Here is a 10,260-nt window from a genome sequence, read left to right on the forward strand (position 1 = left end):
CATGTGGAAATAAAGGGAAATTAATTTGCAGATAGGGTAGCTAAAAGGCCACTAAATGTGAGGCATATAATCAACATTCCATTTGGAAAAAGAGAAGGGAAAGCAATAATCAAAAAGAAAATATCTGAACTTTGGCAGAAGAAGTGGGATGAGGATAGTAAAGGAAGAACATACGACAAAGTTCGAGGTTTAAGGTTTGATCACACTGGTATGAATAAGACATTATTTATATTGGGAAAAGTAAATTCACATATATGTATACAATGTAACAGGCTCAATAGAAAATGCGGAACACATACTAATGCACTGCGGAAATAATGGAGAAAGGGTACACCTACAACAAAGGGCGAGAGAGGCCGGACATGAATGGAATTTGGAAGGTATTCTATTAACAGGTGGAGATGGGGTTCAGGAAACTCACCAAGGGATATATATTTCTAAAAAAAAAGCACTAGGTTGTTTAATAGAATAACGTTTTGTTTTTGTTTGTTTGTTTTGTTTTTGTTTTTTGTTTGTTATAAATTAGAATTCTTATCTGAATCTGAATCCCGTTTTATATACTCCGGTACGGTAGGTGGCGGTATGCACCTTAAGCTGGTATTGCAATGCAGAAGAAGGGGCGGAAGTAGTACCTCCAGCCTGAGAGAATTCAGTGACCCAGCCAGGCTCACTGAAAGTTTAACCATGTTTTCTGTAAATATCCTCCGTACATTACGGCCGTGTGTAGTGTTTCAGTCGGTTACCGTTAACGTCCTCGTCAGGCCCGCGCGGCTCGGAGCTCCGCCGCTCAGCGCGTGCTGTGTGCGGGGATTGAAGCAGCTGCACGCGGGCAGAAGGTCGATCCTCATCCCCAACAACAAGGTGACTGACTCCGAATAAATGCTGTTTATTCACACAGACAGTCAGGAGGCATCAAGACAATACTTTACTGACCATGTTTACACCACTAATGCTGATGAATAGTTTATATTAGCTCGGTTAGCATTAGCCGATGAGATCACTCTGTAATCGACTGATAATGTCTGCAGGACTGTCAGAGGTCCCGTAGAACATCGCACCAAACGGATTTCTGTAAACTGTAAAGAAAGCTGATGAGTCAGTCAGCAGAATAAACTCGGTGTGGCCTGCAGGACGTATGAGAGTGTCTCGTGTTCAAACATGCATATTTCACTTTATACATTTAAATTCTTATCATCGCCATGTCTAAACTGTCAGCCTGTGTGTCACCTCAGAATCAGAATCTGCTTATTGGCCAGGTGTGTAACATACAAGGAGTTTAACAACGGCTTAACTTTGCTCTCTTCGTACAATTAAACACTAAATATTAAACTAATATGTTCAAGCCTACATTAAATATTAAACTAGTATCTACGAGCCTACGAAAGACAATAGTGCAAATATGAGGAGTGCAACGATACCGAAATATGTAATATGATTTTAAAAAGTATGTAATTATGTAACAGATGGGGTCATTTACATGAGGTAGATAGTTTCCAGTATTTACAGTAAAAACAGTGCATAGATCCGTGCCAAATGACGGATGATATTTACATTAATAAAATGTGTGTCCATACGATGAGATGAACATGAGTCTAATTTACAGGTGACAGGGTTTTTCCACACTTATTGTTCTGTGACTGCTGAGTGTTCCTCAGAGAGACAGCCTGGGGAAGAAACAGTTCCTGTGTCTGGATGTTTTGGTGTACAGTGCTCTGTAACGCCTGCAGAAGGGGAGGAGTTCAAACAGTGTGTGTCTGGGGTGTGAGGGGTCTGCAGTGATGTTACCTGCCCACTTCCTGACCCTGGACCGGTATAAGTCCTGGATGGAGGACAGGTCAGCCCAATGATTTTTTCTGCAGTCCTGATTGTGTGTGCAGTCTGTTCTTGTCATGGGTTAGGGTTAACTAAGCTTAGGGTCACCCAAGCTGGGTGAGTTTGTGGTGGAGGATTTCTGGGATGATGGTGTTGAACGCCGAGCTGGGGGCCAGCTGGTCAGTACAGACACTCAGGCAGGAGGGAGACACACTGTCAGGTCCTGGAGCCTTCCTGATCTTCTGCCTCTGAAGGAGCTGACACACACCCTCTTCACAGATCCTTAGTGCAGGTGGGGTGCAGGTATCTCTCGGTTGAAGTGGTTGAGGGGTGTGAAAACCTGCAGTAGAAGATGTTCAGGTCGTTTCAGCAGGTTGGGGGGATGGTTTCCTGTAGTTGGTGATGTTCTGCAGGCCTCTCCACACTGATGCCTAGTCGTTGGCTGAAAATCTGCTCCTCTTTGCTACCCTGATCTCCTTCATCAGTGTGTTCCTGGCCTGCTTGTACAGGAACTCATCCCGGCTTCTGTAGGCCTCCTCCTTGGCCTGACGTAGCCTCCTCAGTTTTGCAGTGAACTAGGGTTTATTGTTGTTGTTGTCTCTTCGTCTGACACCTACCCCCCCCGCCAGCAGTTTCAGGCATTAAAAATAAGGGTCTGAGGGTCTGGTTTGCTTTTGTAGCTCAGAGAGAGTCATCAGAATGTGTTTTGTAACCAGATAAAAACTCCTCACAGGAGCTTTAAAATCAATCTTAATGACCAGAACATCGACTGGATCATTTCAGTTCTTCTCTCTTCACTGTTTTGTTTGTGGACGTCATTACAAAAGAGGAAAGGTAACAAACCACTTCATCCACTGCTGTGTTTTACTTTGACAGGAAGTCATGGACTGATGAAGAGCACCTGATGAATATATCACAGGACATTAAGACTGTAAACAGACACCATGTCAGTGTTTCATCATAAGTGTCTGTTGTTTCTGTGATCAGGTGACGTCTCTCTGCCCCTCCTCTCGTTGTGTCTCCACGGAAACGCCCTCCACAGACGGACAGCTCGTTTACACGGGTAACCTGGGCAGGGCTGTTAGAGGTGAGTGCCTTTCACCTTTATTACCATATCATTAAGGTTAATATGAGTTTAGTTTGGTGAGCTCACACAAGTAAGTCAGTACATTTGAATTCTTTAGCACTTTTCTCAGAAGTCACAAAGTGCTTCACACCAAAAAAATATAAAATACAGAAATAAAAGCATCAACAATCAGGTGGCTCACACAGCCACGTGATGAAGATCATATCAGACAGACGATATCAGGCAATCGCAATAACGGTGCAATAACGGTACAATAGGCAGCACAGAAATGTACAGAGCATTCACTGTATGAAAACTGGGTGAAACATGGTTACCCCATATGAACAGATATGTTTTGAACTGGTTTTTAAAAGACTCAGCAGAGTCAGCAGAACGTATCGATGTCGGCAGGGCGTTCCACAGGCTTGGAGCTATGGCCTCAAAAGCACGGTCACCACGAGTCTTAGGGCGTGTCCCAGGAACGGACAGCAGGTGAAGTGTGTTTGACCTTAGGGAGCGGGCTGATGATGATGGGTGGATGAGTTCTGCCAAATATTCTGGGGCCTGACCGTGTAGGGCTCTATAGGTGAGGGTGAGAACTTTAAACTTGATCCTATAGACAAAGAGGAGTTTAAAATCTTTAAATCAGTAGGCCAATAGTAGGTAAAACCTTTAAAGCCAGGGGGAGGTAGGACATCCAAAGGGCTACAAGACCGCTTTGTTTTCCTTATCAGATCCTCCAAATCTTCTAAGCTGATAGGATGGATTTAGTCAAAGACAGTGGGAGTAAGGGAAAAGCTGGCACTAGGTAGGTGGGAGTTAAGCTGCATATTGGCCCTAATAGCCATTAGCTTATCAACAAAAAAGTGAAGGAACCTGTTGCAGTCATCAGCAGTTAAGCAATGTAATGTGGGGGGCGGTGGCGACTCAATATTATTGATAATATCAAATAAAACCATTTCTTTTTGAGGAAGAAATTAAGCAACAAAGTAGGCAGTACGGGCTTCCTGAACTGCTTCATTAAAAGAACAACGGAGATCCTTGAGATGAAGGCGATGCACTTCTAGCTCAGTGGTTTTCCTCTTTTAGGACAGGAAAGTTCAGCTGTTAAAAGATCGAAGAAGATACATTTGTCATCACTGATCAGCAGGTCCTCACAGCGGATATTATCAATATCAAGTTCAAGAGAGAAGACCAGGTCCAAAGAATGACCCTTCATGTGAGTGGGGCCTAAAACATGCTGCTGGAGGTTAAAAGGTTCAGTGATAATAAGAAATCCAGCTGCTGTACCATTTGTGACATCATCAATGTGCAGGTTATAATCACCAGCTTTTCAAAGCACTCTGTCCAGCTTAATAAGAGAAGTTAAAAAGTCTGTGAACTCAGATAAAAACTGACCAGCTGGATCAGGAGGTCGGTTAAATTAAAACACAATAAAACAGCTTGAGCCGGCCAACTTTGGTGAGTTGAAGCTCAAATGTGGTAAAAGGTTCTCTGGTCACTAACTGACATGTACTTGTTGTTCCACACCATTGCAAGACCACCTCCTCGGCCTGACAGACGTGGAGTCCCACTGTAAGAGCAGTCCGTGGGGCACCGTTCATTTCAATGAATAAATCCCATGTCCCTTTGCCAGGTCTCAGTGAGGAGTAGGAATGACAAGCTCTCCCTTATAATACATTATTAAGGATGTGAGCTTTGTTAGCCACAGAGTGTGCATTTATCAGAGGAGATGGAAGAAGAAGAAGAATCCATGTTATGTTGGGCACTGGTCAGTGATTCTAACCAGAATGTCCATGGGTCCAAGAGTGAAGGCAAGAAGACTCCCTGACATGCTGAACAGTAGTTACAGCTCTGAAAAGAACAATCTGTGTTCATACTGTGTCACAGGCAGGAATAACACATGAAGTGAGAGTTAAAGTCTGGAACAGTCTAACAGGATCAGAATCAGGACAGACACAGTCTTTAAAAAGACAGAAGAAGGTGAAGAAGATGGTCGGATAGAGCTCCTGGTCTGCTGATGCCTGTAGTTTCCTGTCGTGTGCTCAGGTGTTTCCATACAGTTTCAGTTGCTCTCCAGGTGAGGTTGCTCTGCATCACAGCACCATAAAATGCATCATACCTTCCTGTGACATGATGTTGTCCGCTGTGTTGGGGAAAAAGCAGCTTTCTTTTCTCTGATACTTGTTGAAGTAGAAAAGGTTATGATTGCCTGCCCTTCCACCTGCTACACCCTGCCGCCCCCCCTCCTGTTTGAGGAGTGATGGGTGGATGACGTCTTATGAAGCTTTGGGTCTATTTGTGCCCAAAAAGATTAGAAGCTACTGGCTTTAAACAGGGTGAGACAGAAGGCGTGACTGTCTGTCAAACCTCTGGAAACCTGCAGGTTGTGATTAAATCTGTAAATGTCTATTCAGAAGTGCTGCATTAAATATAGATGTCACTGTAAAGTATGTTTGAGTAAAGTCATGAATGTTCCTCTGAGGTGTAGTTAACTCTGTTTGCCTCTGTGGAGTCCTCTTCTGAAACGTTGTACATTTAACACGATTAAACTGCTCTTTGCTTTCACTTCTACTAATGTCATAAATATAAGCCTGTTATGGACAGTATAGTTCTACCTTTTAGAGTGTTGTATGTCTATGAGAGTTTTCTTTCATGTTCAGTCTCTGCCTCAGCCTGCAGCTTTACGCACTCTGACCATGCTGTGATTCATCCAGCTTGTTCTGCTGGAGCTGTCTAGCTTCATAACGCCGGGGACACACCGGATGCCGAAGCGCTGCGCAACGTAAATCACGCACGAACCGGAGCACTTCCGTTCACACCAGACGCGCATTTCTCCGCGCCGGTCGACAAGCGCCTCTGCTCCTCAGCTGTCGTTTACTCACATTTGGAGCTGTTTGTTCATCATGCTCTCTCTCTCTTGCTCTCTCTCTCTGTTTGCGTGTGTGTTTTGACACCCCGCCCGCACCCCCTATAGCCAGTCCACTTTGTGTCTCTCTCTTTCTTGTGTGTGTGTGTGTGTGTGTGCGTGCGTGTGTGTATCTTCATCTCTCTCGCGCTCTGTTTAGATACTGACAAATATATAAAAGCACACAAATATAACATCGCATTTGTCAATTGCGGTGTTTAATTTTGAAAATTGTTTTCATTTTGAAAATTGACCGGATTCTCTCGTTGTTTCATGTGTGACTTCCTGCCAGGATTGACGCGATCGCTCGCGGCTCGCGCAAAAAATAGACCAGATGCCGAAACGATAGCTGCAGGGCGTGAGCCGGCCGCGGAGGTGCGCGCCGGGTGTGAACGACACAATCGGTTAATATGGGCGCCGAAAGGAAACTGGCTCCGCTTCTCGGCGCTTCGGCGTCCGGTGTGTTCCCGGCGTAACGCGTCTGTAGGTGTGTAAGGTAGATTATACTCTACAGTAACTGTCCTGTGTTAACCTGTGTTCTCTGAACGTTTCCTCAGGGGTGAAGATGTTCTCATACAGCACCAGCGGGGCCAGCCTTTTCCTCATGCCTCACATCCTCCTGCAGAGCGGCCTGGGGGTCCAGAGCGTTGCCCTGCAGGCCGCTTTCTGCGGAGTCATTAGCTTCTTCACCTTCCTCACCCCCGTCATCCTCCACCTCATCACCAAGGGCTACGTGGTCCGTCTGTACCACCACCCCGACACGGACACCTACACAGCTGTCACCTACAGCGTGTTCCTGACAGAGAAGAGGAGCGTGTTCCACCAGAGGCAGGTTCGAATCCCTGCCGTCAGCAGGATGTTCACCACCTTCTACGCAGGAAAGGAGGGGCTGCTGGTGAACCCCGACCTGTTTCCCATCCCACAGGACTACAACCACCTGATGGGCTACGACAAGCCCTTCAGCTTCCACCCAGAGGACATGAACAGACCTGAGGACAGCTGAGACTCCCTGCAGGCTCAGTGGTAAAGTGTGACTTACACAGGACTCTGTGTGTAAGCAGGGAGAAACATCAGGCAGGACCTACAGGGGAGTGTTGGTTTCTTTATCCTGGGCTCTATTTTTTTAGTCCTGTGAGATTAAAACACTGTTTTTGTCAATGGAGTCTGGTGTGTTAGAAGAGGGTGATGTAACGTGTGTTTGTAGGGATCCTTTCTGTGGTGCTGCTGCAGGCTGAATCGGTCTGCTGCAGTAACTCCAGCACTTGTTGTACCTGTTCGTCATTTTGACCTCAAATATGTAAAATAGAGTCCAGTTTACAAAAATCTGAATTCTCCTATAAAAACCAAACTTGTCAGCAGATTTCCTGATGTGTGCGTTTGTCATTATTTGAAGGATGATTGATTAAATAAATTATATCTTCATTATAATGACCTGTTATCTGTTGCACCTGTTTTATCACCATGCAGCTTCACAGTGAGTCTCACTGTCAGCACATGAACCACATCAGTTTTTACACAAAGAGAGGCTGATGATCGTGTGTGTTTGAAATCATCTTTACTGTCACGTTAAAGTTACATTATAGTCCAGCTTCTCTGACTGAGGTGAGTGCAAGACTAACACCTGCGAGTGACAGACTGTAATGCCTGTGAGTGATGGACTGTAATGCCTGTGAGTGACAGACTAGCACCTGTGAGTGACAGACTGTAACACCTGAGTGACAGACAGTAACACCTGTGAGTGACACTGTAACGCCTATGAGTGACAGACAGTAACGCCTGTGAGTGACAGACTGTAACGCCTGTGAACTCCTGTGTATCTGCAGGCTCATACTAACATTGTATCTCTTTGAGGCTACAACGTTTGTGTCAGACGTTTACTGAACATTTCACTGCTGCTCACCATATGAGGTTGAATGTTTAAGTTGTGACCATGATGATGCTGACAGTAATAACTCCTCTCAGCTAACAGACTGTGATCAGGCTTTCAGTTGTAGTTATTTCTTCTTCAGTTGATTGTAAATGTTCAACAGTAAACCTCAGAGCCTGACTGGTGAGGGATTTAGACTGATGTGATATGATGGCCTACATCTCTGCTCTGATCCATGAGACTCTGCAAAGGTTCTCAGACACCTTCTTAAACAAATAACTTTATTGTAGGACATTCAACATTATACATAGTCCCCAAATACTGTGATGAGTCAGAGCGCCCTCTGCTGGACGGACTGTAATTGTAACTGTTCTGAAATAAGATAAAAACTTAAAAGCTGGCACTCATATCTGTGGTAGACTGAAATCTGCAGAAAACAACATGTGTCAGTCAGTCTGTAAGATTCAGGGAGTGACTGAAGGACCCCCGCCTGAACACAACATTTAAACAAAAAGGAAACGTAAGCCGGTAACTGTGTGTCCGCCAGGAACATGCTGATGTGTGATGCCTGTTTCTGTTCAATGAGTCTTTAGAGTAAATCTGTCTCTCTCTCCCCTGTCTCTCTCTCAGCAGCAGAGTCTCTCTCCTGTCTCTCTCTCCCCTGTCTCTCTCTCAGCAGCAGAGTCTCTCTCCTGTCTCTCTCTCCTGTCTCCCTCTCTCCCTCTCTCCTCTCTCTCTCAGCAGCAGAGTTTCTCCCTAGTGTGCACAGTCATGTGTTGAGTCAGGTTCCCTCTCTGGGAGAATCTCTCCCCGCACACCGGACAGCTGCAGGGTTTCTCTCTGGTGTGGACAGACAGGTGCTGCGTCAGGTTTCCCTTCTGAGTGAATCTTTTCCCACACAGGGAGCAGCTGAACGGTCTCTCTCCAGTGTGACACCTCAGGTGTGTCTGCAGGTGGTGCTTCTTCCCAAACCTCCGCCCACATTTACAGCAGCTGAACGGTTTAGTGTCAGAGTTCTGCTCCTCAGAGTTTACAGGAGCTTTGTTAAGGTCTGTGTGAGGAGTCCTGACCTTCAGATCGTTAAGCCCGCCTTCAAGGGAGTGTGATGTCTGATCATCAGTGACCCTGTGTGGTTCTGGTCCTGCAGGCGCGGTCTCCGAGCTGCCCTCCGTCTGTCTGTGATATAGCTGTGACATCTCAGCGTCGTCATCCTCACTCTTAACAGGGACACCAGAGGAGGAGAACTCTGTCATGTCCTCCTCAGGCTGTCCCTGCCCCCCCTCCTCACTGGTCCACACATCCTGCTCCTCTTTAATGTGTGGGGGGTCTGCATCCTCCTGGTCCAGGCTGGGGCTCCTCTCCTTCTCCGGCTGCTCCTCTTTAATCAGCCGCTGGACGTCTGCAGAAATCACAGACATACAGTCCATTTTATACCTCTGTGCTACTGAGGAGTGCCTGCCAATGCTAAGAAGCTTCTTATTTAATACACTGAATTCTTTAATGACGTATCTGTAAATGAACTGCTGTAAGTCTGCCCTGCAGTTTGTGCAGAGCCCTCCTACAGCTTAGTGTCGTTCAATTTTAGCACGTTGTAGTGAGATAGATGGATATACAAATATATGAATGAATTAAACCTCTGCTGGATCACTGTGACATAAACTGACAGGTAAGTAATGAAAACATGAAGTGTGAAGCAGGAAGCCTTCAGCAGCTGTCCCTGGTGGTTTTTGTCTGTTAAACTGGTAAACTGAGGCAGTAAAGGTGGAGGTCATCAGTTTGTGGATATTGAAGCTTAAACTGCATTATTATTTTTTTTATCATTCATCATTTAGCCTGTGAAAACAAAGACATCCTGCTTCACACCTGTCTCCTTTAGCAGGAGCTAAGCTAGCTGAAGCTAACAGCCCGTGTATGAACGTTACATTATAACCACAGGTAGTAAAGGTGAGATATCATACAGACCTGTGGCTCTCTGCAGCCCCTCCTGTCCTTTTAAAATGCTCTTCATCATGCTGCGGTGTTTGAGCTCCAGCTCCTCCTCACACTCACTGATCGATCTCTCTAACTGATCGATTATCTCCTCCACAGCGGCGGACAGACGCTGACTGATCAGCTCCCTCACACTGCGCAGTCTCCACATTTTACACTGAAGATGATAATTAATAATGATTATCTGATGCTTATTCTGAGCTAACGTGTTTACTCAGCCCACTGCGCTACTTCGTCTTCTTCTTGGAGCTTTAATGGCGGTTGGCAGACTTGTGCATAGAAGCAGTACCGCCACCTGCTGGACTAAATCAGTAATTCATCAGAAAAACAACTGAATTCTCCCCTGTCGCCTTCAGTGATTAATAAAAAGAAGCATACTTTCCATGAAGTCTCTGCTCGCAGGTTCTCCAGTATAAGATTTTGTTATCCAGATAGTACAGAGATTAATTAATTAATTACTTCATCATACATGTTGTAATCTAACATGTTTCTGGTTCATTACAGTGGCTGCTGGGCTCCATCAGGGTTCTTTTATGGAGTGTTTGTGCATTTAACAGGACAGCAATTTGAAACACAGAAAAAAAACCGCTTCAAAACATTAATTATGACTTTAATTTT

General features: G+C 45.3%; 2 protein-coding genes across 2 annotated transcripts; one reads left to right on the plus strand and one right to left on the minus strand.

The window, feature by feature from the left end:
- Positions 1 to 627: 627 nt before the first annotated feature.
- tmem70 (transmembrane protein 70) lies at positions 628 to 7,173 on the plus strand. The gene is made up of 3 exons (XM_069683954.1): positions 628 to 861; positions 2,800 to 2,899; positions 6,344 to 7,173. Exons 1-3 carry the CDS (start codon positions 685 to 687, stop codon positions 6,787 to 6,789), a joined length of 723 nt encoding a protein of 240 aa, XP_069540055.1. The 5' UTR covers positions 628 to 684; the 3' UTR covers positions 6,790 to 7,173.
- Positions 7,174 to 7,970: 797 nt separating this feature from the next.
- LOC138612149 (zinc finger protein 771-like) lies at positions 7,971 to 9,843 on the minus strand. Its single transcript, XM_069685461.1, has 2 exons — positions 9,616 to 9,843; positions 7,971 to 9,052 (listed from the first exon to the last, which is right to left on the minus strand). The coding sequence occupies exons 1-2, from the start codon at positions 9,791 to 9,793 to the stop codon at positions 8,391 to 8,393; spliced, it is 840 nt and encodes a 279-aa protein (XP_069541562.1). The 5' UTR covers positions 9,794 to 9,843; the 3' UTR covers positions 7,971 to 8,390.
- Between the last annotated feature and the right edge of the window lie 417 nt (positions 9,844 to 10,260).

The sequence above is a fragment of the Semicossyphus pulcher genome, unplaced genomic scaffold (assembly GCF_022749685.1).
Source record: "Semicossyphus pulcher isolate SPU_LCO1_2020_fin unplaced genomic scaffold, fSemPul1.0.p SCAF_7, whole genome shotgun sequence".
NCBI lineage: Eukaryota > Metazoa > Chordata > Actinopteri > Labriformes > Labridae > Semicossyphus > Semicossyphus pulcher.